Source organism: Oryctolagus cuniculus, chromosome 1, assembly GCF_964237555.1.
Source record: "Oryctolagus cuniculus chromosome 1, mOryCun1.1, whole genome shotgun sequence".
NCBI classification, from domain to species: domain Eukaryota; kingdom Metazoa; phylum Chordata; class Mammalia; order Lagomorpha; family Leporidae; genus Oryctolagus; species Oryctolagus cuniculus.
Window position 1 is genome coordinate 128499869 of NC_091432.1, and position 27796 is coordinate 128527664.

General features: G+C 45.4%; 1 protein-coding gene across 1 annotated transcript in view; it reads left to right on the forward strand.

Moving 5' to 3' along the window:
* LOC103345049 (beta-galactosidase-1-like protein 2) overlaps positions 1-22621 on the forward strand; it is a 40337-nt gene extending 17716 nt beyond the window's left edge. The window contains exons 7-21 of the mRNA XM_017337615.3: positions 1334-1426; positions 1779-1860; positions 2802-2866; positions 6445-6529; positions 7288-7425; positions 8866-8946; positions 9551-9657; positions 14225-14371; positions 18989-19057; positions 19552-19639; positions 20287-20374; positions 20717-20828; positions 21429-21545; positions 21657-21720; positions 22337-22621. Of these exons, the coding sequence (XP_017193104.1) occupies positions 1334-1426; positions 1779-1860; positions 2802-2866; positions 6445-6529; positions 7288-7425; positions 8866-8946; positions 9551-9657; positions 14225-14371; positions 18989-19057; positions 19552-19639; positions 20287-20374; positions 20717-20828; positions 21429-21545; positions 21657-21720; positions 22337-22344 (1344 nt within the window). The 3' untranslated portion in view covers positions 22345-22621. The remainder of the gene's footprint in view (positions 1-1333; positions 1427-1778; positions 1861-2801; positions 2867-6444; positions 6530-7287; positions 7426-8865; positions 8947-9550; positions 9658-14224; positions 14372-18988; positions 19058-19551; positions 19640-20286; positions 20375-20716; positions 20829-21428; positions 21546-21656; positions 21721-22336) is intronic.
* Positions 22622-27796: the final 5175 nt, after the last annotated feature.

Consider the following 27796-nt stretch of genomic DNA (forward strand, 5'->3'; position numbering starts at 1 on the left):
TGCATGGACATTTGACATTTACCTGGCATATTTGATCCTTACAGCAAGGATTGGAAGGAGATATTGTAGCCTAAACAGAAGCAACAATAAAGCCTGTATTTGACAGGGAGAAGGTGTCACATGTATGAATTTACTAGGAACAGGGTTAGTTTATAACATTATGAGTATCCCAGAGTTAATTAGACTCAAGGTGGCCATAAAAACTCCCAAGTGACTAAAGACAATTCTTCAGTGTGCTATTTAGAGGATTGGAGAGATGGTCCTTCACAGAGACTAGTGCTCCATTCTCTAATACAGTAGTCATAGCTACATGTGGATATTTTCATTAAAATTAATTAAAATTAAACAAAATTAAGCATTCATTTCCTCAGTCACATTAGCCACCTTTCAAGTGCTCTAAAGCCACACATGCAGGTTGGTACCACGGCAGCACAGAGTTTGGATTCATTGAGAACCATGAGGAGCAACTACATGGAGAGGTGAGGAGGGCAAGAGAGGCTCACAAAGGAAGCTGAGGGAGAGGGGCCAGACAGGCATGCCCCAGGCGAGGAGAGAACCTGTCACAGAAGGCGGCAGATGAGGGACTTTCAAGGAGTGGGGAATGCCAAGGGGCTCAGTCAAGTGTTGCTGAGAGAGCAATCTAAGTCAGCCTAACATCCCATGTTTGAATTTAGTAACAGAAGGTTGACATTCATCATTCACGTGGAAGGGAAAGGGTGGAAACAAGGCCACCACGAGTGGAATAGATGAGAACTAAGAAGTCAAGAGGGAGGGCAGATGCATCAAACAGAATGAGTCCTTGAGGGTGGAGAGGTCCAGGGCTGGAAGCTGGAGGGGCGCATGGTCCAGGCCAATTATTGGTGACGCAGGGCCCTAAGTCAGTTTCAGTGGTGATGAGGAGTCTTCAGTCTTGGAAGAGATGAAGAGACAGAAGACAAAGGGAGGAAAGTTCCCCAAGAAGTGGGAACGAGATCCAGCCTACAAGAGGTGCGAGAACCTCTAGGGAGGATGGGGGATCCTTTCTTCATTGCACTGTTCTAAGCGGAAAGGAGAGTTGTGGAGTCTGAGGTCTTATGCTTACTGCTTTGAGTTAGGGACAAAGTAACTAGAGTTATGTATTTAGGGAGGATTCTGTGAGCATCTGATTGCCCAATGGTGACTGCTGGCTGTGGAGTGAGAGAAATTCCCAGAACTGTAGTTTAACTTGGGGACGTGGATTTTAAAAGTGTTGTTTTTGTGACACTCAGGTGTCTTTGTACTTAGTAAACTCAGAAAATCTATATTTTTCCTGCCAGTGGCCTCACTGTCAAACTCTCCTCTCTTTCACCCTCAGTATCACTATAAAGGTTCCATCATTGCTGTGCAGGTCGAGAATGAATATGGTGCATACAATCTGGATAAAAAATACATGCCATATGTTAAAAATGTAAGTCATACTTTAATTTCTCTCCATACTTCTTTTCTCACTTTGTTAGTGTGTAGAGCAAACTCAACCCAAGTAACTGTAGCTTGCATGGAACTGTAGGATATGAAGATGGATAGATCCAGTTTAATTTTCCCATGGATTTACACTCTAGAGAGAGGGCTGGAAACAGTCTACACAACTCTAATGGAAGGCAGAGTTAGTTTTGTGCTGATTTCCCAACTTGTAAGTAGTTAGAAAGGGAATTAGAAGGTCCTCTCCATTCCCCAGCTTCATTGCTATAATTTTTTTTCTGGAGAGGAGCAATTCTGTGGTATCAAGAAGAGTTAATTCATCTAACTGAATTTCTCCCTAGGCCCTGGTGAAGAGGAAGATCCAAGTGATGCTCATGACTGCAGATAATGGATTAGAATTGACAAAAGGCCACTTGGAACATGGTACGGTCTAGCTTTTGTCGTATTTCCTCTCCTCGTCAGGTCTGAAACAGGAGTCCCGTGGATGCTTCATTTTTCTCATTTCCCATGAACAAGATCGTATTGTCTTCAGGGCAGAGTGCTGGGGGCATCCGGTCAAGGATGAGCTGAGGAACCAATCTCTTCCTGGCAGCAGCAGCACCAACAGGGCAGACCACCTCCACCACCTCCTCAACCCCTGGGTGGCCTGTGGTGAGGACGGTCTGGGCCAGGGCCAGATGGCCTTGATTGATCAGAAGTGGGTGCAGTGTCTGAGAAATGGTACTGCCCTGGACCCAGCCTCAGGAGCTCCCAGGGTCAGGATGTCAGGAAATAAAAGAAGCAGGGATCTGTAGAATGGGACAATGAGGAGAAAACATGAGCTGGTGCAGGAGAATGGAAAGAAGTAAGTAGTTAGAAAATGTGCAGACCAGTGCAGCCAGAGAAGAACGCTGTTTGGGATTCTTTATGCCCAAGCACTTGGTCAGGTGCTCTCTGGGCTGTTCTCTCTCCAGGCTTTATAGTGTCCCATCCCCATCTTGCAGAGGGACAGTCAGAATATTGTTCTGAGTTAGGGGTCACACAGCCTCTAGTTGTATCTTAGGATCTGAGCAATTCACCTCTCTGGGCTCAGTGTGTCCACCTGGCCTTCATGTATTTGTCAGTGTGGTTTATTGTAACTGCCCACTTTGCTTCTCTGGCTTGTTTACCGCAAATGCCAAGTGAAGGGATAGATTTGCAAGCCTTTTGGAAACAGGTGTATGATTGTGTCTTTATTGCTAGGCACAAGCCCTGAAGTGTCAGTGTGAAGTGGCTGTGAGGTGTTTGGGTAGGAGGCTTGGAGCCCTGGCTCTTCAGCCTGGCTGTGCCCCTGCCCAGTGGGGGTTGTTAGCAGGACTTCTGCAGTTTACCCTTTCCTTCCACAGAGCTTGTCACTGTCCACATGAGGAATATACAGAGAGAAACTTACCAAGACCTCATATCAATGCAGGTAAGGACATTTCAGAGATAGGAGAAGTATTGGGTCTTGTCTCTGCCAGGACCACCTAGTTCATTCGTTGGGGGAGATTCTCAAGCAGTGATTAGTTCAGTTTAACTTGGGTCTGTTGTGCTCTTTAAATGCCAATTATATGTGGTTTTAGGATCAGAAAATCAAATTCACTTGTCTACAACACCTGGCCCAAAGCCTACACTATTAAGGAGTCAATTGTAATTCATTTCTAGTGCATTTCTTATACTTGTCTAAGAAGGAGAACCTTGGGGAAACACAGTACTTAACAAAGTTGTATAATAATAGCTGAATAGAGGGAGAAAGCACAGATTTTGAGCCTTTATTTTTTTTTGTGTGTGTGTTTTTCATGAAAGAAAATCCTCTTCTTAGTGGGACAAGGTAGAGCATATAGTTAAGTGTGGGGAGCAACCCGGACTAGACTGAGTTGCTGGAATTAAGACTTATTCTATGCATCTGCTCTCCCACAATATGGCGCTGGGAGAGAAGAAAACAGCTTCTACACAGGTGCCTCCAGTTCAGCCAATAAACTGTAGGACTTGCTCCTGATTGGAGGAGAGCAGCGTACTCGGCGTGTGGGCAGCCGAGTTGGGATTGGCGGAGAAGGACTATAAAGGAGGAGAGAGACGGCATGCACCAGGAACATCTATGGGGAACATCTAAGGGGAACACCTGTGCAGCCCCCGAGAAGAGCCGGCCGGCGGTGTGCCGCTCCCCTGCGGAAGTGGGGAATGCGGCCAGGGGGAACTGCCCTTCCACGGAGGTGGAAGGGATAGTAGCCAACCCGGGAAGAACCAGCAGCAAACCCGGGGAGGGCCGAGCAGACGAAAGAACAGCGCAGGGTCCTGTGTTGCTCCTCCACGAAGACGGGGAGCGACAGTTAAGGAGGAGATAAACGTGAACTAGTCGAGAAATGAGAGCGTTCATAATTGGAGCAGAGTGGGCACCATTTTCAGTGATAATTTTGAGCCAGGTTTTGCACCAGACTGTGGGTCTTTACTGGGCTTTACATGCAATTTCATGGTATTTACATGTGCCACTGTGCTTACAGAAGTTACAGTTAGGTTTGTTCACTGTTCACAGGGGCACTGTTCTGACTGATAATCTCCCAAGAAAATAGAGAAGCTGTGCTTATCAGGGAGAGTGACTGAAGGTAGTGGAGTCCTTGCGTTGAACTTGAATACAGAGCAATAGCAGCAGAGCTCAGGGGCCAAGAGGCAGAAAAGAAGAGATTCAGCTTAACTTTATGTGGAAGAGATTTTGGAAGCTACTTGATTGCATGTTCCACCTACATCAACTCTGTGAGACCCACTGCCAATGGCTTTGAAAGTTGGGTTTTATTGATAGAAATGACACGGTTATTTCTCCACACATTCAAAGCATTTGGTTTTTTAGCAAAATAGAATACTTCCAGGAAATATAGAAACCATGTAAAGATAAATTAAGGAAACTGGGAGTGGATCTCATATTGAAGACAAAACTGTCTGGTGAGTAGCTTCAGTTTTAAAGTCTTTTCATGTGAAGAGGAAGTACCAGAGAGTGGAATTAATTTCAATAGATAAAAAATTCAGATGAAAACATATATTGTCTCATTATACAAACTATAATCTCTATCTGAATTTATCAAAAATGGAACAAAGTGCCCTGTGTGGTAATGAATTCGTCATCACACAAAAATTAAGGGTGGCTGCAAACCGCCTGTGTTTGGTCCAGCATTTAGAGATGCGGTGAAACGTGATCTACTAGCAATCTTAACATACAACAGTCCCCTCTACTTGAAGACTTTATGAACTGTGGCCTGTTTGGGCTGTTATTAAGACCATAAACTGTGGCTTAAAAAAACAGACGTTTATTTCCAGTTCTGGAGACTGGGAAGTTCAAGACTAAGATGACAGCAGATGCAGCGTCTGGTGATTGCTCATTTCCCGGTTCATAGCTGGTGACTTCTCACTGCTCTCTCGTATGGTAGAGGGGAAAAGTAGCTGTCTATGGTTTTTTTTTTTCTATAAGGATAGTTAATCCTATTCATGGGGGTGCCACCTTTATGATCTAATCACCACTCCATGTCTTAACCTCCTAATACTGTCATCCTGAGGATAAGATTTCAACTGATGAATTTTGTGGGGGAGACATCCAGATTCACACCATGCACTGTGATTGGAGATTCTATGAGACAGAGAGAGAGGAAGTTGCAGGAGCTTGAATCACATATCTTAGTCTAGCTAGCTGTAAGGCATTTAGAACATTACTTTGAGCATTCAATAAAACTTATTTTTAACAATTAAAGATTGTCAGGCAGATGTATTTCCCATGACTTTGTGATAGATCAAGTTGGCAGTGTTCTAGTACTTTCTTTGAAGCATTTGGCAGTTTGGGAGTCCACATGGTACTGCAGGGGGCTGCTGGAAGAGTCTCAATTGGAGATGATGACAGTTATGAGAGCAGAAATTCCAAAAACTAGGTAATCTTTTAGTGCCAGAAGGAGCAATAATGAAAGGGCCAACTGATAGAGACTAGCAAACCCCAGTGGACTGGGAAGAGGAAGGAGGGACCAGTGCTGTGGCTCAGAGGGTTAAAGCTGCAGCCTGCAGTGCCATCATCCCATACGTGTGCTGGTTCAAGGCCTGGCTGCTCCACTTCCAATCCAGCTTCCTGCTAATGTGACTGGAGAGGTAGTGAGGGTGGCCCAAGTCCTTGGGCCCCTGCACCCATATGGGAGACCTGGAAGAAGTACTTGCTGCTGGTTTCAGCATGGCCCAGTCCTGGCTGTGGCAGCCATTTGGAGAATGAACCAATGAATGGAAGCACGCTCTCTCTCTCTCTCTCTCTCTCTCTCTCTCTCTCTCTCTCCTTTTTTCTGTCTGTAACTATGCCTTTCAAATAAGTAAATAAGTCTTTTTACAAAAAGAGAGAGGATACTTGCCATGCCAAGGACAGGGCTTTCTATCATAAAAAAAGAAAGAGAAAGAAAGATGAAGGAAGTAGAAGTCCCCCAGCAACTGCAAATGCAGAGGTGGGCACTAGAAGGAATGCGGAATTTGGGATCTGGGGAATTTGTATTTAGTGCGATTCAATTTTTTCAGTACTCATTTTTGGAACATTTTTAGTACTTCATCTGTGTTGGATACTTTCTTCCCTGACCTCTGTTATGGTCATTCAAGTGAATGTACTTCTAGAAGGTTAGAGAAAGGACAATATTGAAAAGGACCAGTGAAACCACAAGAGGATAATAATACTGTGAGAATGGGAGAGTAGACTTCAGATGAGGGGATGTCTGAGTGGGAAACGGCGTGTGTGAGCTTTGTGATTGCCTTCTATGCAGTGCAGGGCTTCTGAACTGCATCGACATTTTCTGACGCTTGTTCTTTCTCAGGGTCCTAGCCCTGTACTGATGACAGCATACACAGCAAGCAGTGCAGGGCTTCTGAACTGCATCGACATTTTCTGACACTTGTTGTTCTTTCTCAGGGTCCTAGTCCTGTACTGATGACAGCATACACAGCAAGCAGTGCAGGGCTTCTGAACTGCATCGACATTTTCTGACGCTTGTTCTTTCTCAGGGTCCTAGTCCTGTACTGATGACAGTGTACACAGCAAGTTCTGTTGACACATGGGGAGACATCCGCCAAACTGCTAACCCACAAGGCAAGTGCTCCCTGGTCCCTTTCTTGAGACAACGCGTAGCAGAGATGACGTTGGGCTGTTTGTTCCAGCTGCTTAGTGTGTGTGACATTTAGGGGATAGGGGCCCTAGATCTTACAGCTTTATAATGTTAAGGTGAGTTAGTAGATGACTCATGTTTGTGGGGGTAAGATGATAGCGTGGATGAATACCTCAAGAGATCATTGTATTAGTTTTAAATTTTAATGGCATTTCCATTGTAATTATGATTTGTTGAGTCTCTTATAGTAATTAGAACAGAGAGTTCTGACAAGTAGGGAAATTCAATGGAGGTATGTTGAGTGGACGTAGAAAGTCTCCTAGTTTCAGAGTATTTTATCCCTATGTTCTAGTCTTCCCTGGAGAACTGTTGATGATCATTCAAATGGAATTTGAGGTTAAATGTTCCTGGCACTATAATTTCAGATAAATCACTGTTAGAAGTTCGTAAGTAGCATAAGCAAATGTTTGATACATACAGTTTGCTGGAAAATGGTACCTTCCTAAAAATGAAACCATGAGAAAGCAGTACATAGCTTTGGGTTATGAAAAAGCTACTGAGAACCACCCCACCAATCCCTCCCAGTCAGTTTTGGCTAATATCACACATTTTCTGGGCATGAAACCTTGGCATATCTTGACTATTTTGGGTGTAGATCACTTGGAAATCCACAAGGACCTATGAATTATCTCAAACTCTGATTCTCTCCTCCATTTCTCCATTTCTTCTGACGTATCTTCAGTGTTGATGAAGGATGTCCGTGAAATGTTCAATCTTAAGTTCTCCCTCAACTTCTATATGTTCCATGGTGGCACCAACTTTGGCTTCATGGGTGGAGCAAAGATTCTGGACAGCTACTGCCCTGCAGTCACCAGTTATGGCAAGTACTTTTTCCCCAGAACTGTAAACTTAAACCACTCCATCATTGGAATCTGGAGGCTATTAGAGTAAGCCTCCAAGGATCATATCTTTAGAATGGTTCATTTCTTATGCCTTTAACATGTGCTGGGATTTGAGGGTTTCATATTTGCTATTCTTGACAATATTAGAATTTTTCTACTGCTAGAATCGAGTTTCTGGGACTTTTCAAGTAGAGAGGTTGATAGTTCAATCTTTTTTAAAAGATTATACTACTGTGTCTATTTCATTAAATCTAAGGTGCTATTGATTACACAGTTGGTTATTAAAATGTGAAAAGAGGCCAATGGAAATTGAAAACATATTTTCTGGAAAAATGTTTATCTTAGAATTAACTGAATCATGCAAATGAAAGTATCAGTTTCATTATTTCCATTTCAAATCTGCCTAGACCCTCTCTGCCCCAGTAATCAAGCTCTCGGGGATGGAGAGAAGAACATAGGATTCCTTGTTTAGGGAAAGTTTTCCAAATGATCCCATAATCAGGTATTGCTTTGGGACACACACATTATGTTGGAGCTAGAAAAGATAGAACACAAAGGCAGTTTTACACCTTCAAATCAGCAATTAGTTCTCATCCACATTGATTGTAGAATTTTGGAAGTGGTAACAGACATAAGTAACCAAAGTGCAGAATTTGTTTGGCAAATCTTCATCCTCATAATTTTTTTGGACAATCTCATCTGGATTTGATATGGGGTGTTCCTTATTCCTTTGGCCTAGACAGCTTTGCTGAACTGTTATCAATGTGCACAGCTGGAGTCCCTTTCTCTTTCATGGCAAGCTTCCAGATCTCTCTGAGTGTCCGTGGCACACTTCCTGAAGTCCACTGCTTGGATGCACCTGTGGCTGTTGATGTTGGTCACCACTGTGTTGATGGCAGAATGGCCCTTCTTCTTGCTACCCTTCTTTTTTGGAGCCATCTTATAGGGCCCAAGTTTAATCTTGTTCACCCACCAGGCAGATCCTTGTTCTTTGACGCTCCCTGGAGAACCAGTCACTTTGGTTTTCCTGACAGCAGCAGGTAGGGCTTTGTGTGTCTTCCTCAGTCCACAGATCTATTTAGAGACCACATGAGAAGTCAAGGGTGAAAGAAAAAAAGAAAAGCATTCAATTAGAACTAAATGGGAAGTAGAAACCACTTGAGTAGAGAGCCTCGGATCTCATCAGGCTTATTAGAGATCCATTTGCCCTCTGTTGAAAGGCCTGCAAAGCTTGGCAGATATCTTTTAGTTTAGACTGATATATGTCATTTTCTTGTCTAATGCCCTAGGTTTTTTCTCCCAAAGCTGTTGAATGAAAGATCCTTTAGCTTAGTATAAAGCTCCCATTTTTTCCTGCAGAAGAAATTTAAGCTGGGCTTTTCCTGGGGGAAAATAACAAATTTCTCTGTATTTTTCAGATTATGGGGCTCTGCTGAGGGATGACGGAGAGTACACACCCGAGTATACCGTGTATAAAGAGTTTTTTAGCTCTGTTATAGGTACCTAGCAATATCTTAATCTGAATGACAACTCATCCTTTTCAAAGGGTCTCTGTCCTGTGAAGCAGGGAGTGAGAGAGTGGGAGTTTGCTCCTGTTTATTTTTCATGAAGCACTAGGAATTCAGACCTGCCTGCACAAGACGCAGGGCCTGTTCCCCAGGTACTCAGCACTAAAGGTCACGCTGCTTAGTCTTGGCCATGCATCCCAATTCTTTATGGAACTTCTGAAAAACCAAAGGTTCCAAGCCCTTCTCAGAGCTATTAGATAAGTCCGCCCTGGTAGGGGTGGGGTGGGAGGGGTGGCATCCAAGCCCACTGGTCTTTAGAAGATTCTGATGTACAGCTGTGGTTGAGAAATGGCCTAGCAGGGGCCTGATGTGTTCCCTCCTCCAGGGGAGTAGCACACCCTGACCCAGAGGCAAGGGTATGTGGGTACCTGCACTCAATCACTGCCTGATGGATAACTCTTGAAATTGTCAAGCCATGCCTGTTCCTGGGCCCTTCATTCCACTGGGTGGCTTTGGGAGAGCAGGGTTTCTGGTGCCCTTGAAGGGGGCTGGGGAAGGTTTGTGGAATGGCCTAACCACCTGTTTTTCATTGCAGTGTTTCCCAGTGCCCCCGAACCAGAACGTATCCGGAAGATGGTGTATAAGTCAGTGAAAACATTATACTTCATGACACTATGGGAAATCCTGCCCTATCTGGACCAGGTGAGCCTATTCCCAAGCATAAACACGTGGGTTAGCCTTCATTTAAAAGGGAGGAGAAGCCGGCGCTGTGGCTCACTAGGCTAATCCTCTGCCTTGCGGCGCCGGCACACCAGGTTCTAGTCCTGGTCGGGGCGCCGGATTCTGTCCGGTTGCCCCTCTTCCAGGCCAGCTCTCTGCTGTGGCCAGGGAGTGCAGTGGAGGATGGCCCAGGTGCTTGGGCCCTGCACCCCATGGGAGACCAGGAGAAGCACCTGGCTCCTGGCTTCGGATCAGCGCGATGCGCCGGCCGCAGCGGCCATTGTGGGGGTGAACCAACGGCAAAGGAAGACCTTTCTCTCTGTCTCTCTCTCTCACTGTCCACTCTGCCTGTTAAAAAAAGAATTGGGAGGAGAGATAAACGCTTAGCCCAGAGACATGGAATAAATGATTGGGGGGGGGGCACAAAGCAGGTCTTAGGAGTTTCAGTTTCTTCCCCAATTTCACAGTTTAGACTAGGAAAGCCAGAATAAGAATTCAGATTAGAAACTTGAATTTGAAGAAGAAATATAAGCATGGCAGGACTCCAAGAACAATCCCTTGCATTCTGAAGATTACAGCATTGAAGATACAGTGGCTGGAGCTAGGGCAATGATTTTCACAAGCTTTTGCTTTGGTAGAGGGACCCCTCCAAATTTGCTGCGAAGTTCAGTGTGTAAAACGTGAGTTGGGTGAGTCAGGGGTTTCGTTCTGTACTGTAGTGCTTTTTTCCTCCCTGAGAGTCACCACCCCTTTTTAGGGTTGCCCTTGTGACACTTCTGAATTTCCTTCAGAATTCCCAGGACTGTAGTTTGAAAGCCATTGGGCTAGGAAAGAGCCCGAATCCTTGGCGATATATCGTTTACTGCATGTTAATATTTTGGGAACTGTATTATCAAGACAGCATTATAGGCAGCTTCCAGGTTAATGAGTAAAAACGTGAGTGAAGTAGAGTTGGAGGCTCACAGGTGCTGGGCTGGAGGCATGAAGCAATACAGCATTTGCTGAGGGGATCCTGTTCGGTGCTGGTCAGTGTAAGCTCTGGACTCGTGCTATCTCGTCTCAAGTCTTTGCTCCAGTATTCATCAGCTGGTAGGCCCCATTCTGAGTTTTTTCTTCTGTAAAACTAGGCTAACAATTGCCCCTACTTTATAGGATTATATGTGGATTAAACAGCTAATGTCTGTCCCTCTCCCCAAGTATGTGTTAGCTGTGGTTACTGTTGTAGAGATGAGGTCAGCAGGCTGGACTGCCATCAGATCCTGGGTGACATCTGGTTGAGCTGATTGGAGATCTGCAGGCTGGACAGGAGCTGACAGGCTGGCACCTGTATGACCAGGGGTGGCCAGGGAGTCTGGCACCATGCACTCTCTGGATAAAGGCGTGGTGAAGCTGCATGCCTGGGGAACTGCAATTAGGATTAGAGTGCAAGACTCTTGCTGGGATTCCTGCGAAGGAAGCCAGGTACCAAATAAGTCTTTGTGGTTGTGAATGTTTCCCTATGGAATTTTACAAAGTGGAGGAAATGTTATTGGTCTCCCATGTGTAAAATGTCCAGCTTAAGCAGATCTCAGATGTCACAGAATTTTAGCTGTAATATATCTCAAAGATAAGGATTCCAAAATAACAACAACTACAAATCATTATCATCCTTAATGATGATGATGATGATGATAATTCCTTAAAATGAGTGATTTGCTAGGAAATGTTTAGAAACTGGCTCTCTGTAAGGAAAGATTCTAATTAGTAGTCTAGGCCAATTTCTGTGATGCAAATATTCCCACCCTGGCTAGTTTCCTACCACTAACACAAGGACATTGAACACAGAGTTGGGACTTATGTATGGAGTCAGCTCTTGTCAGCTAGTACAGGCTGGCCCTTGCTAGCACACCATTATTCAAAATCATGAAATATCGAGTGCTCACATTTTGTCAACCATATCATAACAATTTTTAGCATTTACAAACAAGGATCCAGATAAAGCTCATCACACATTGCATTTAATTGATATTTCGAAGTCTCTTAGTATACAGTTTCTTTGCTCCTTTTTATTTCATTTATACATCAAAAAAGCTGGAGTATTGGTATTATGAATGGCCTAGATCTTGAGTTTTGTTTTACAGAGTGGATCTGTATGTGTCAGGCAGCATGTCCCTGCATTTTCTGTAAGTTGATAGTGAGAACTGGTTTATTGATGAGGTTTAAATTAGGCTTGTTATTTGTTTGTACTTCACAGAAGATGCTGCTGTACTTTTTATGCATCACATCCCAGGCATGTAATCACAGGTTGTTTCTGTTTTCTTTTTAAAAGATTTATTTATTTATTTTAAAGGCAGAGTTACAAGAGAGAGAGGGAGAGATAGAGAGACACAGAAAGACAGAAAGATGGAGAGACAGAAAGAGAGAGACAGAGAGAGAGAGATCTTTCATTCACTGGTTTATTCCCCAGATGGTTGCAATGGTCAACGCTGGGCCAGGCTGAAACCAGGAGCCAGGAGCTTCTTCCAGAGATCCCATTAGGATAGTTGGGGCACAAGTACTTGGACTATCATTCACTGCTTTCACAAGGCTATTAGCAGGGAGCTGGATTGGAAGTGGAGTAGCTGGGACTTGAACTGGTGCCCACATGGGATGCTGGCATTGCAAGTGGAGGCTTTATCTACTATGCTACAACACCAACCGCTAAAATTACTTCTTGATATCTTCCAAAAGTAGTCAATGAATTGTTTTGCTTGTTTTATGATTATCAACTCATAAATGTTTAGCACATTTAGTGTTTTTCTACCCCCACTGCAGCCTCTTTTTTTTTTTTTTTTTTTTTTTTTTTTTTTTTTTTTTTGCTCAAATTGTCCCAATTACACCAGCAGGAACCCCTGCAAGTTGGCTGCTATATTCTCCTGACCTGACTTCAGTAGCTTTTGATATCTTTGCATTTTGGTTTCCCAGTATGTTTCAGACTGTGAGGCGCCACTCACCTAGAATAATCTATTTCTCCAAGTAGCTCTGAAGGTCCATTTTTAAAAAAGATTTATTTATTTATTTGAAAGACAGAGTTACAGAAAGAGAGAGAGAGAGAGAGAGAGATATCTTCCATCTGCTGGTTCACTCCCCAAATGGCTGCAATGGCTGGAGCTGTGCTGATCTGAAGTCAGGAGCCAGGAGCTTCTTCCAGGTCTCCCACATGGGTACAGGGGCCCAAGGACTTGGATCATCTTCCACTGCTTTCCCAGGTGCATTAGCAGAGAGCTGGTTCGGAAGTAGAGCAGCTGGAACTTGAACCAGTGCCCATATGGGATGCTGGCAGTGCAGGTGGCAACTTTACCTGCTATGCCACAGCGCCAGCCCAGGTCCATGTTTTAATACTAAGAAGTTTGAACATTTCCCTGAAAGTTAGGGAAAGCCATTTTTGATGAGAGCTGAGTCAGATGGCAGCTTTGCTATCTTTGGCAATTCTATGTGGGACCAGACTGGAGTACTGAAACCAAGTAGAAGTCTACTGAACTTGAGTTTAGGTTATAGGAACAAAGAAGAAGGATTAGTGACAGATAAAGGAGAAGATGAGTGGTGGGCACAGAATGCTGAGGGAGAGGGAGAGGATGCTGCCCATGCTTTCTATCTGTTTGTAGGGATGGTGTTGCTTATTTTAAAGGAGAAGAGTGGGGTGGGAAGTGTTGTGGTATACATAGTTTGTGTGATGCTGATGAGAGGTGTCCATGAGTGTTTCCAGGTGGAGGTGCAGTAGGCCTGAAGATACACAGAGATGGGGTTCTGTGGATCAGTACTGGGTAACCAGGCTTTTCAATAGCTATGGCCCCAGCTGGACCATGGGCTAGGATGACTCTCAGAGTTTGTGAAAAGGGACACAAGAGAAGGCCAAAGACAGAGAGAATTTGGCGCAAGTGGATTGGGATTTCTGCGATAGGGAGTCTGGTACAGGCTCTATTATGAATTGAGCCAGGCCCGCAAATCATTCCCTTTTCTTTTTTTTTTTTTTTAAGATTTTATTTATTTATTTGAGATGTAGAGTTACAGAGAGAGGGAGAGACAGAGAGAAGTCTTCCATCCTCTGGCTCACTCCTCAGATGGCCACAACGGCCAGAGCTGAGCTGATCTGAAGCCAGGAGCTTCTTCTGGATCTCCCACACAGGTGCAGGGGCCCAAGCACTTGTGCCATCTTCCACTGCTTTTCCAGGTCACAGCAGAGAGCTGAATCGGAAGAGAGCAGCCAGGACTTAAATCTGTGCCCATATGGGATTCCGGTGCCTCAGGTGGAGGCTTAGCCCACTATGCCACAGTGCTGGGCCCTGATTCCCCTTCTTGAATTCAGCTTTCCCATATAAAAAGCAGGCATATCTCAGTGGCCAGCACAGGCAGGGAAACAGGGTTGGTATGTGCTCTGCTTCAGCGTGGTTAGCATTGCATGTTTCTTTTTTACACTCCTGTGTGCAAGGCCCTTGGGCCATTCCGTTGGAGAAGTGGGCTTCAGGTGGGCCTTCTGACATTCTCTGTCCAGCCTGAACCTTCAGCCTGTGTTTACTTGTCTCTGCAACAGCCAATCAAGTCTATCAAGCCAATCTCCATGGAGAACCTGCCTGTGAACCAAGACAGTGGCCAGGCCTTCGGGTACACACTTTATGAGACTACCATCTTCTCTGGTCATGTCCTCTACTCAAGAGGCCATGTTCAAGATCGGGGCCAGGTAAGGGACAATGAGTAGGTCTCAGTGGCAGCTGTCTGTCACTCAGCTGTGCTGCTGAGGCGAATGTCTGAACAATACATCTTTTTGGCCTTCAAAAAATTATCACTGTTCCTGAAAATCTGTCCCTTGAGTGCAGTCTTTATACTTGTGCCGCGCTGTATACCTAAGGTAGGTAAAACCCTTGGGAGGGTATCTGCTTTAAGGGAGCTGATGGCAGATTTTGTTTGTTTCTTTGTTTTGCAATTCAGTGCTTTCCAAACATTCACTGGACTGGACAACCATTGCTATCACCTAATTTGAGAACATTTCATTATCCCCAAAGGTCTACTCTGATTAGAAGTCAAATTTTTTTGTTCTTTTTGTCTAGAGGATACATTCTCTTTTGTGAAGTGTGTCTCATCATAGTGCTTTTTAAAGGATTTGTTTATTATTTATATGAAAGTCAGAGCTATACAGGAGAGGCAGAGAGAGAGAGAGAGAGAGAAAGGGAGGGAGAGAGGGAGGAAGGGAGGGAGGGAGGGAGAGAGAGGTCTTTCATCTGCTGGTTCACTCCCCAATGGCTATAGTTGGGCTGATCCGACGCAAGGAGACAGAAGCATCTTCTGGGTCTCCCATGCAGGTGCAGGGGCCTAAGCACTTGGGCCATCTTCTACTGCTTTCCCAGGCTTTAGCAGAGAGCTGGATTGGAAGTGGAGCAGCGGGTCTCAAACTGGCGCCCATATGGGATACCGGCACTGCAGGTGGTGGCTTTACCTGCTATGCCATGGCACTGGCCCCATCATCATAGTGTTTTGAGGTTTCATTTTTGTGGTGATGTGCATCTGTGCTTTATTCTTGAGGATGATATTTTTAAGTTTATTTATTTATCTATTTGAAAGGCGGAGGGAGAGAGGGTGAAATAGAGACTTAAGATTTTTTAAAGGAGGTCTGGGAAAAATTTACATAGTCCCTATATATATTGTACCATAGTCCCTAATGTTTACATGGCATAGTTTAGGTGGCCCTTCTCATGTAACTTTTAAAATATCTACATGAGGTATTGGTTACAAATGAGGAAACCTCAGAGGAGTTATATGACTTTCAAAGGCTTCTCAAGTACAAAGGCAGAGCCAAGCTAAAACACCATCTTCTTATTCCAAGTGCAGAGCTGCTTTCTGCAGGTGCTGATGAGGTTCTCTTGCTTCTCTGCTTTGAGCACGAATCATCTTCTCCCAAGGATTCAAGAACAGACTGAGCATCCCTAAACTGAAAATCCCTAACCTGAGCTGGTCCTACAAATGTTCTGGATTTCAGCTTTGTGGATAGGGATGTCAAACTACTGTAGTCTACGCAAATATTCCACAATCCTAAAAACCCAATCCTGGAACATTTCTGGTCCCAAACATTTTGGATAAAGGATACTCAACCTGTATTTCTATTTTAGTGACTCTAGCCCTCCGACTCTCTTAGCTACAAACTCACATTTCCTGCTGTTTACTGGACATTCATCGTCACTGGGTATATGGTCCATAGGCCTCTCAAACTCATTAAAACCCAATCCAAACTCCTTAGCTTCCTAAGTGAAGTTCCTGTTGGTTCCCAGTCTCTAGCCTGCAAATGTGTCTCTCATGTTCTCCTTAGCCTTCTTCATTCCATATTTCCAGCTGGCCCTGTGTGGTGCAACAGTATCCAGTGGTTCTCCTTTTAACTTTCACACTGTAGTCACCTCAGTCTTGCCCTGGTCTCTTGCTTGCACTGTTGTTAGAACCTCATACCTGACCTTCCGACTTCAGACCCCTCTGCTTCATCCTCTGTCCTGTCTCCTTGCTAAGTCCTCCGTAATGCTGCTGTCAGTTCTTAAAGAGGCAGCAGCCTTGTAACTCCACTTCCCTACTTACAGCCTTCCCCTGACATCCCTGGCCACCCATCATCATGTCCATGAAGTCGCCTGGATTGCACAGATGCTTAGCACTCGCTATTTGTTGGTGCTTCCACTGCAGTCTGTCCACAGCCCCCTGGCAGCCCCTGTGGTGCCTTCTGATCATTTCTCTATGCAGCTCCCTGAGTTCCGCAAAGGCCAGCATTGTGTTTCCTCCGGGTGACTCCTTCCTTGGAGACATAGAAGAGATAGATAGAGATAGAGACACAGAGAGAGAGAGAGAGAGAGAGAGAGACAGAGAGACAGAGAGAGAGAGAGAGACAGAGAGAGAGAGACACAGAGAGAGAGTTCAAGATAGATTTTACAACTGCTGATTTATTCCTCAGATGCCTGCAAAAGTCAGGGCTGGGCTAGGCTGAAGCCAGGAACTCATGTGGGTCTCCCATGTGGGTGACACTGAAGTTGAGCCGTCACCTGCTGCCTCTCAGGGTGTGCTTTAGCTGGAAGCTAGAGCCAGGAATGGAGCTGGGACTTGAACCCAGGCACTCAGATATAGGATGCAGTTGTCCCAAGGGGCATCTTAACATCTACATCAAATTCCAGCACCCTCAGGGAAATATTGCGTCTGCTGTAGGTGTTCAATAAATGATCACAGAATATATAAACCTGTCATTAGACTCTAGTAAGCTTAAAATAAAAATGCTGTATAATATTAACATTTATATGTTTTTAATTCTTGCAGATTTTTATTATTATAGCTTCCTAGCCAAATTTCATTTGAAAAATTGTGATTTTAAATAATCTAAGAAGTAAAGAATTTATACTTATATTTATTTTTATTGTATTTTTTATTTTTAAAGATTTATTTATTTATTTGAAAGGCAGAGTTACAGAGAGGCAGAGGCAGAGGCAGAGAGAGAGAGAGAGAGAAAGAAGAAGTCTTCCATCCACTGGTTCACTCTCCAGATGGCCACAGTGGCTAGAGCTGGGCCAATCTGAAGCCAGGAGCCAGGAGCTTCTTCTGGTTTTCCCACATAGGGGCCCCAGGACTTGGGCCATCTTCTACTGCCTTCCCAGGTCATAGCAGAGAGCTGAATTGGAAGAGGAGCAGCTGGTACTCAAACCGGCACCCTTATGGGATGCCAGCACTGAAGGCAGCAGCTTTACCTGCTGCGATACAGCACTGGCCCCAAAACTTATACTTTCAAAAAATTTATTTATTTTAGTTGAAAGGTAGAGTTACAGAGGAAGAAAGAGAGAGAGAGAGAGAGAGAGAGAGAGAGAGAGAATGAATCTTCCATCTGCTGGCTCACTTCCTAAATGTTACAATGGCCAGAGCTAGGCAGATCTGAAGCCAGGAGCCGGGAGCTTCTTCCAGGTCTCCCACATGAGTGGCAGGGGCCCAAGGACTTGGGCCATCTGCTGCTGCTTGCCCAGGTGCGTTATCAGGGAGGTGAATCAGAAGTGGAGCAGCGGGGACTTGAACTGATGCCCATATAGGGTGATGGCACCGTAGGCGGAGGCTTTACCTGTTATGCCGCAGTGCCAGCCCCATGATTTATACTTTTTAAAAAAGAATTTATTGGCCAGTGCCGTGGCTCACTTGGCTAATCCTCTGCCTGCGGCGCTGGCATCCCATGTGGGTGCTGGGTTCTAGTCCGAGTTGCTCTTCTTCAAGTCCAGCTCTCTGCTGTGGCCCAGGAAGGCAGTGGAGGATGGCCCAAGTGCTTGGGCCCCTGCACCCGCGTGGGAGACCAGGAGGAAGCACCTGGCTCCTGGCTTTGGATCGGCACAGTGCGCTGGCTGTAGCGGCCATTTGAGGGGTGAACCAACAGAAAGAAGACCTTTCTCTGTCTCTCTCTTTCTCTCTCTTTCTCACTGTCTAATTCTATCTGTCGAATTAAAAAAAAAAAGAATTTATTTGTTTGAAAGGCAAGGTTACAGAGAGAGAGATGGAGAGAGAGAGAGAGAGAGAGAGAGAGATCTTCCTTCTGCTGGTTCAACCCCAAAATGGCTGCAACAAATATGTGGCAGGGGTTCAAACACTCAGGTCATCTTTTATTGCAGGTGCATTAGCAGGGAGCTGGATAGGAAGTAGCACAGCCACAGCTCCAACTGTCACTTATATTGGATACAAGCATTACAGGTGGCAGCTTAACTTATTGTGTCACAATGACACTGACTCCTTAAAAAAAAGATTTATTATTTTAAAGACAGAGTTAGAGTTAGAGAGAGAGAGAGAGAGAGGATTTATCCTATTCTGGTCTTGCATGGCTGTAGTAGGGCCTTCTGAGTGACTCGGTCTGGGGCTGCAACAATACAGTAGATCACAGAAAATACATGGAACTGCACCAAATAGTTAGTAAGACCAGATGGAGTTGTGGCAACAGCCTTCCCACTTAGGAGCCCAGGAATCCTACGTAGTACGGTGGGGAGCCTGTGGGGCAAGGCAGGCAGACACCACAACAAGCGTTGTACCTGTAATTTCCACGCCTTCCCTTCCCCCTTCTTCATCCCTACACCCCCTCCCCACCCCCACCCTGCAGTGGAACTGGGGCCCAGATTTAAAGTCTGAATGCTCTTCTTACCTCTCATCTCATGCCTCTTGTCACTGTGCTATTTTCAATACAGTCTGTATTTGTGAATGGTCAGCTTGTGGCTTCCAGCGAGACAAAGCTCTCGGCTTTCTCTTTGCTTTTCCAAGGCCCCATTTCTCCTTTCCTTGTGAGATCCTATTTTTTTTTTTCTTTCTTCGGCAGGTGTTTCTGAATGAGAGATTTATTGGAGTTCTGGATCATTTGACTGATCAGCTGCCTATTACGAGACAGGTATTAACCCAATGAAATGCCCAAGGAAGCAGAGCTATGGCACCCTTTGGCTCTGCTCAGTTGAGGGCATGGCCTGGCCCCAGGATAGCTCATTTTCTCCTCCCTGCCCTTTGGGTTGATGTTTTCAGAGAAGCCCAGCAGGGACGAGGGGAAGCTGTGTCCTTCTCTAAGGTATATGGTTATATACTCTGGGGAGCTGAGATTTTCCTACTTTGAATATTCGGTGCTCAGAAATTTCTGGGTTTGTTCATCAGCCCCAGTGCATCCTTTGATAAAATGTTCAAGTGACTCTCTCCAGGATAGGGCTGGCCCAGGAGGATTGGGGAGCAGATACAAAGAGCAGGAGCCTGAGAGCAGTCCAGAGCTTGAGGGGGCTCTGGGGATTTTCAGTCTTCCACCCCAAGCAAAGCCTCATCTTAGTTTCAGGGGGAGTCTAACAGGTCTGCGTGAGGGTGCTCAAGTGGTACCCACTCTGGCTGGTCTGTCTTGGACAGGATTACCAGGACACCCACCTTCTGAGGATCCTAGTGGAAAATCAAGGCCGACTTGCCTCTGGGAAGAATATCAATACGGAGAGAAAAGGTGGGCTCCATATTATGTGGGTTTGAGACTTGGAGAAATCAAGTGCCTGCTGCTGTTAGTTACCCCAGGCTGAGGGCAGTCAGGACCAGATATGTGGTTTGGAAGCAAGCAGATGGTCTTGGCTGTTCAACTTATGTGCAGAACCTATGATGATGGTGTTGGGCCATCATTGTTCCCCCAAGGGTGTTATTTAATTACCAAACCGGAACTGAGGGGTTTGAAAGTAGTTTCATCATGAGAATGCTGTTGGGATGTGCCTCAAAAATAAAAATGTTTCTGCTTTTTCTGGAGCTCACTGGCTTCAGGCTGTCCTTCTCCTGGATCAACACTCTTGGGAAGGGTCGCACGTGCTTTTCGTGTTCTGCCCTTAATGTTTCGCCATTCCCAAGGCACAGACCAGCCTGAAACCCTGTGGTGGCCATGTCTGGCAGGAATTACGGTGACTTCTGTGCTATTAATGTACAAGATGCAAGCACCACTCTGAGAGGTGAATTTTGGAGAGAAAAATCAATGTAGGATGTTGTAGAAATCGCCCAGTCTGGTGACACTAGGGGAATCACTTCCTTCTGAGAGCCCTGGCTACTGCCTGTGCCCATCACTGCTCACTTCCTGCCCTTCCTACCTCCTTCATTCTCGCTTTTCTACAGGTATAACTGGGGATATCTACCTGGACAATTCTCCATTAAGAAAGTTTACAATCTACAACCTGGAGATGAGAACTAGACTCCTGCAAAGGTGAGTGACCAACTTTTGACTCCAGGTGGTTGACCAGCGATGGCTAGTGTTTAGATTTAGAAGGGACTTCAAAGAGCATCCGCATGAAGCCCATGGCTTTTCAGATAGGAAAGACTGAGACTCAGAATATTGATGGAAATGGCTCCAAGCTTCATAGCTCTTTGTGGGGAAGGGTGGTGAACTGTGCCCCTCTCACACACACCCTGTGTCATGCATGCTGAAGACATTGCCCATGCTACAGAGGGGACGCTGGGCCCCAGGGAGGCATCTTTCCTCTGAGGTCATAGCCACACACCATAAAGGAAAGAATGACCGTTCTGCTGGTGTTTGACTCTATCTTAGGAAACTGCCCTCATTGTGGAAACCAGCCACAGAAGAAGTGAAGGGGCCTGCCTTCTTCCTTGGATTGCTGAGAGTTGGTGATAACCCCAAAGACACCTTTATTAAGCTGGAGGTTAGTGATATTTCTTCCTTGCTCTACCTCCCATCCACAAAATACCTTTAAAGAGTACTCCCTACTGCTGCAGCAGCCATCTGCGAGGCTGCCCCTTGCTTGGGGTAAACAGATGTAACAGACACATGAGCAGTGGGTATGTTTGGAGAACATGTTGCATGAGAAATTTAGTCCTGGACATAAGATGGAATGTGGAGACCCACACCACCGTGGGCTCATCATCTGACCTGTGATAGGATGTTGGAGGTGACATGCCGGTATACATTTGCCACCCCACTGGAAGTCTACAACTCCAGTTATGCTGCAGCCTGCGTGTGTTTTGATGAACACCTCGTGATACATGGGAATCCTCTGCTGGCTTGGTGCAGATACAGGGGAATGAGATAGAAACCAGAGCCTTCCTTTGTGTAGCCTGGATACTAAGCCAGCCATGGGCAGGGGCACTGGCATGGGGCTCAGCAGTCACCTCCCATCTGGGCCTCAAGCTGGTGAGCCATTCTGTCTGGGCGTGTCTGTGGTATAGGAGGGATGTGCCCCCAGCCCCTCATGTGTTTGCACCTAGAACTCAGATCCTCAATCCTGTGTTCTTGTCTTGTCCAGGGCTGGAAGAAAGGAGTCGTATTCATCAATGGACAAAACCTAGGACGCTACTGGGATTTAGGTCCCCAGGAAACCCTTTACCTTCCGGGACCCTGGCTTCGTCCTGGAAAAAACGAGGTGAACGTCCCCCTCCCACACATAGTCTGGCCTCCCAGCCTGCAGTCCTTAGACTTAAGCTTGCCCCAGAGGCAGCCCTTGGATCTTAGGTCTTCCCATCTTCTTCAACAGATCATCGTGTTTGAGGAATCGGAATCTGGCATGCAGATCCAGTTTGCGAGAGCACCCCATCTGGGTATGGCATCCTGAAGGTCATTGGTAGCATCTGGGAGGAACTGTTGGGATCTTTCTAGCTGAGACAGAGGTAAAGAGGGCAGGATGTGCACAACCTCCTGGAATCTGGAGCCTACTTTGCTGTCCTAGCATGATAGATAGGTTTTCTCCTGTACCTGTCACAGCCCCATCCATCCCTTCTGTTTCCAAAAGACCAAATTAACCCATTCCTGCAGCAGCCTCAACTTCCTCAGCCTCTCTTCCGGATGTTTGTGTTGTCTCATTGTAATCAATCCCAACACCCTCTGTTTCTTGCCTTTTCTGAAATGCATCCTGCTTTCAACAGCTCTTTCTCGTGATGCCATGTTCAGTACCTGCAAGATATTGTCTCCCGTTCGCTTTCCCAGGTGCTAATGGAAGGGATTGCATGGACCCATGATACCAGGCACAAGCCCTGCGCAGGACATTCTGTGCCAGTCTGTTGCAGATGCCTGCTGTCTGTGCACCCAGCCTCCCTCTCTCCTTTGGTTTGAACATCCACTCTTCCAATCAAACTGCCCTTTTTCCCTACCAGCCACTGTCCCCTGCTCCCTGGTGTGGGCATGTGATAGTCAGGCCAATCAGACTTTCTTTTGCAGGATATTGAGTCTTGAGTGGTGTGACAAGAAGCAGGAAACTGAGTGAGTCACATCAGCAGTGCTGCCGTGCGTAGCCTGTTGGTCCTCATACACAGAACTCTGACTCTCCTGGCTCCTGCATCTGCCTCAGCTCGGCTCTGGGTCCACCATCTGACTCCTAAGCTGTCAACACTCTTTTTTTTATTTTATTAGCTTACCTGTTTCTGTTGTTTACCACAAAATAAACCTACTGGATACACACCTTTCTCATGTTGCTACAATAAAGCTGTTTGTCCACCAAACAAAATGTTGAAGAAAATGACTGAAGTTCCCTAGAGTTCTTGACCTCACAAGTGTGAATCTGTGGAGCATAATGATCTTTCCAAGAAATCAAATCAAAGATATAAGTCAATGCAGGAACTGGTAGGCAGATCACAAACACCTTGTATTTACAGTGTTTTTTGGTGCTGTTGTTGTTATTTTCCTTTTACTTCCTAGTCATCTTTTCATCAGTTGGTTTTCCTTTCCTGGATGAAACCTTGCTTCTTTGAGGCTTATGCCAGCAAGCTGTGCCTCTCCCTGCCACCACTGGCACCTTATTTGTAGCCCCTGTGACTCCTGTCCTGCTCCCATTCTCCCTTGACAGAGCAAGGGCAACCAGAGGAAATTACCCCAGTCTTGTGTGCACAGGTTCTGGGTTAGCTGACAGGCTTCGGGGGACTCTGCAGGACCAGGTCACCACTGAGGTGCCCTGACACTGATGCTGCGGAGGGAAGATCAGGAGTTCCAGCAAGACCTCAGAGACTGAACTGCGGTGGGAACTGGGGTCAGGCAAGGCGGACCTGAATCAACCAAGAGAGTCAGGACTGTGAGCACACTCCTTGTGTCCAGAAGACGAGCAGCAGCCACATGCATGAAGACTTCAGCAGCCCAAGTAGGCTGAAGGGCAAGAGCTGCCTGTTCAGTGTTTAACTTCCCTGCCCCTTCATACGAACCCTCTGTCAGTTGAAAGCAGTTCAATGGCAACCCAACTTTCTTCTTCCCTTTCTTCCTTCTCATCATTACCCAGAGCCATAAGTGTCAAGTGCTTCTCAGGGCACAGCCATGCTCATAAACCTCTGTGTGTGTCACAGTCATCGAGAGGGCTTGTTAGGCATGGTTGCTAGGCCCCTCCCTGTAGTTGGATTCTGGTCTGGGGGAGGCCCGAGGATGTGTGTTTCTAGAAGGTTCCCCAGTGATGCTTGCACTGTGCACTGGCAACCTGAGTTAGAGCGTTTGCCTAAAGCAAGAGGATCTTAGGCTCAGCTCTTTTGGTCTTTGGGGCCAGAAGATTCCTTGGGATGAGGACTGTCCTGTGTGTTGCAGGATATTCAACAGCACCCACTTTTCTCTGCTCACTGGGTACCAGTAGCACCCTACAAATGTGTCCAGACATTGACATATATCCTTTGGGGTAAAAAAATCCCTCCAGGTGAGAACACCTGTTTTTCCTAGTCAGAAGTGGCACTTTTCCTACCCTGTAGGAAACCTCTGGGAACCGTTGCCTCCTGAATCAACCCTTAGTAAGGGAAAGACAAGCATGAGGAATTTGGGAAAACCTCTCTCAGGATGACAACCTGTCTATGACTTGTTTTTCCATCTTAGTTCTGAGCGACAGAAATAGCTCTCTTTTTGAACTAATTTTGAAACCAACTTTAATATTCACACAGGTAAATGGATTCCTAGGGTGAATTGGGTCAAAGATCATGTGTGGAGGAGGCTGATGAGAAAGCCACACTACCCTTTTTATTTTTTATTTTATTTATTTTTTTATTTTTTTGACAGGCAGAGTTAGACAGTGAGAGAGAGAGACAGAGAGAAAGTCTTCCTTCTGTTGGTTCACCCCCAAAATGGCCGCTACGGCCGGCGTGCTGCACCGATCCAAAGCCAGGGGCCAAGTGTTTCTCCTGGTCTCCCATGCGGGTGCAGGGCACAAGCACTTGGGCCATCCTCCACAGCCTTCCCCAGGCCACAGCAGAGAGTTGGACTGGAAGAGGAGCAACTGGGACAGAATCCGGTGCCCCAACCAGGATTAGAACCCGGGGTACTGGCGCCGCAGGCAGAGGATTAGCCTAGTGAGCCGCAGCACCGGCCATGCTGCCCTTTTTACAAAACAAATATTGCTCCCTTTATACCCACCAACAGGCAAACAAGATATGGGGGATGCTCCAAATTATGTATCTATGAGGGACACTTATCTGTCCAGGTAACAGGAAGAGCGTTAGACCCATCAAACACTCATTTAACCCAAACGTCCAGTGGAAGAGGTTTTCAGGAGATTTAATGGTGGCGGTAGAGGTGGCAGTGGTAGTTTTTGGGTGGTAATCAGAGGTTACTCATTTTGATAAGATGCCTTATTGGGGCCTGCGCTGTGGCACAGTGGGTTAACGCCCTGGCCTGAAGCGCCGGCATCCCTTATGGGCGCCGGTTCGAGTCCTAGCTGCTCCTCTTGCAATTCAGCTCTCTGGTATGGCCTGGGAAAGCAGTGGAAGATGGCCCAAGTCCTTGGGCCCCTGCACCTAATGGGAGACCCGGAGGAAGCTCCTGGCTCCTGGCTTCGGATCAGCACAATTCCGGCCGTTGCGGCCATCTGGGGAGTGAACCAGCAGATTCACCTCTCTCTCTCTGTCTCTACCTCTCTCTGTAACTCTGTCTTTCAAATAAATAAAAACTAAATCTTTACAAAAAATATGCCATATCAAAGTCTAGAAGCTAAAATTTCTCTAGCTGAGCATGCTGGGGTGAATCTTTGTCTCTCTTTAATTGTGTGTTTAGGGTCTATTACAGTGATTAAATGTCATATCAGAATATAGAAGCTACAATTTCTCTAGCCAAGCATGCTGGGGTATGAACCTCTGTCTATTTAATTATTGTGTCTTTAGGTCTATCACAGTGTTAGAAATACAGGAGATACACAGGCAAGCTAGATTTATTTGCACTGAATAATCCCATCCAGCATTTGACAAAACTCTGAGCAGCAGTACTAGATACCTATGGTGTCAGAGTGTGCTCTAATTTTACTTTTCCAGGGAAGTCTGGAGGAGTTGAGGACCTGCAGAGAACCAAGCCCTGTTATCCTCTATCACACAGAGACCCAGTGCCTGCATAACAGCTACCAGTGACTGCATGGGATGGCCCTTTGAGAGGCCATGTGTCATGCAAATCCACATTTCCCGTATCCCACATCAAGTTTCTGTGTTGGGTCTGTTTTGTAGCATCATTAGAACCGGATGCTGCCACTCAGGGTGTCTCCTGGTCAGTCTCAGCACTGGCTCAGTTACTGGCTGGACTTCAGGTGGCAGAAAGGTCTGGAACTGGCTGTTGCTACTTGCCCTTGATGGTGTCGTGCTGGCACGGGGATTGAGGTGAAGGTAGCATGGAAAGGACAACAAGTCTACAGAATGATTACAAACTTAAAGCCCCTCTGGGCCCCTGAGTTGATTCTCTCTACCCTTCCACGTGTTATTCAAAAACAACCAGAACTTGTATTTACTGTTTCAATGTAGATAGCTAAAAGAAAGAGGGAAAGATAGATGCTCCATAAAGAGCTAAGCTTCTAAAGGGTTAGTAAGTGTTTTCAGGTTCTCCACTCTCTTCCTTGACCAATTTCTGTTCTTGTTGGTAGAAAGCTCATGGACTGAAATCTTCCCTGTCATTCAAATAAATGAATAAATCTTTCAAATAAAGACATTTTATTTGAGATACATACATGTTTTATTTATTTTTTAACTTTTTTATAGAAAGCTTTTATTTAATAAATATAAATTTCTTAAGTACAGCTTTTGGATTATAGTGGTTCTTCCTCCTCATACCCCCACACCAACCCCGAAACCATACCACCTCCTACTCCCTCCCCCATGGCATTCTTCATTAAAATTCATTTTTAATTATCCTTATATACATAATATCAACTCTATATTAAGTAAAGATTCAACAGTTTGAACCCACACAGACACATAAAGTATAAAGTACTGTCTGAAGACAGTTTTACTGTTAATTCTCAAAGTACAACACATTAAGGACAGAGGTCCTACATGGGGAGCAAGTGCACAGTGACTCCTGTTGTTGATTTAACAATTGACACTCTTAAGTATGACGTCAGTAATCATTCAAGGCTCTTGTCATGAGCTGCCAAGGCTAAGGAAGCCTCTTGAATCCACAAACTCTGTTCATATGTGGACAAGGCCATAATCAAAGTAGAAGTTCTCTCTTCCCTCAGAGAAAGGTACCTCCTTCTTTGATGGCCCTTTCTTTCCACAGGGATCTCACTCACAGATATCTTTTGTGGAGGTCATTTTTTCCCCCCCCACACTGTCTTGGCTTTCCATGACTGAAATGCCCTCATGGGCTTTTCAGCCAGATCTGAATGCCTTGAGGGCTGATTCTAGGGAAGAGTGTTGTTTAGGGCATCTGCTATTCTATGAGTCTGCTGTGTATCCCACTTCCCATGTTGAGTCGTTCTCTCCTTTTTAATTCTATCAGTTAGTATTAGCAGACACTGGTTTTATTTATGTGACACTTTAATCCTATGACACTTAATCCTATTTTTATGATCAGTTATGAACTTAAACTGATCACTTTAACCAGTAAGATGCCATTGGCACCTGCCAACCAAATGGGATTAAGAGTCCTATGGCAAGGTTTTAGCTTTACCCTTAGAGGTAAGCCTGAGGAATGTGTGCTGAACTGTACATCTCCTCCCTCTCTTATTCCCACTCTTATTTTTTACAGGGATCAATTTTCAATTGGATTTAAACACCTAAGAATAATTCTGTGTTAAGTAAAGAGTTCAAACAATGGTATTAAGTAGAAAAAGAAAATATTAAAAAGAATAAAATAGCTGTTCCTCAACAGTCAGGACAAGGGCTGATCAAGTCACTATTTCTCATAGTGTCCATTTCACTTCTACAGGTTTCCTTTTTGGTGCTCAGTTAGTTGTCACCGATCAGGGAGAACATATGATATTTGCCCCTCTGAGACTGGCTTATTTCACTCAGCATGATGTTTTCCAGATTCCTCCATTTTGTTGCAAATGAACAGATTTCATTGTTTTTGACTGCTGTATAGTATTCTATAGAGTACATATCATATAATTTCTTTATCCAGTCTACTGTTGATGGGCATTTGGGTTCATTCCAGGTCTTAGCTATTGTGAATTGAGCTGCAAGAAACATGGAGATGCAGATAGATCTTTTATTCGCCAATTTAATTTCCCTTGGGTAAATTCCAAGGAGTGGGATGGCTGGGTTGTATGGTAGGGCTATAGTCAGGTTTCTGAGGAATCTCCAAACTGTGTTTCATAGTGGCTTTCCCAGTTTGCATTCCTACCAACAGTGGATTAGTGTGCCTTTTCCCCCACATCCTCGCCAGCATTTGTTGTTTGTTGATTTCTGTATGAAAGCCATGCTAACCAGAGTGAGGTGAAACCTCATTGTTGTTTTG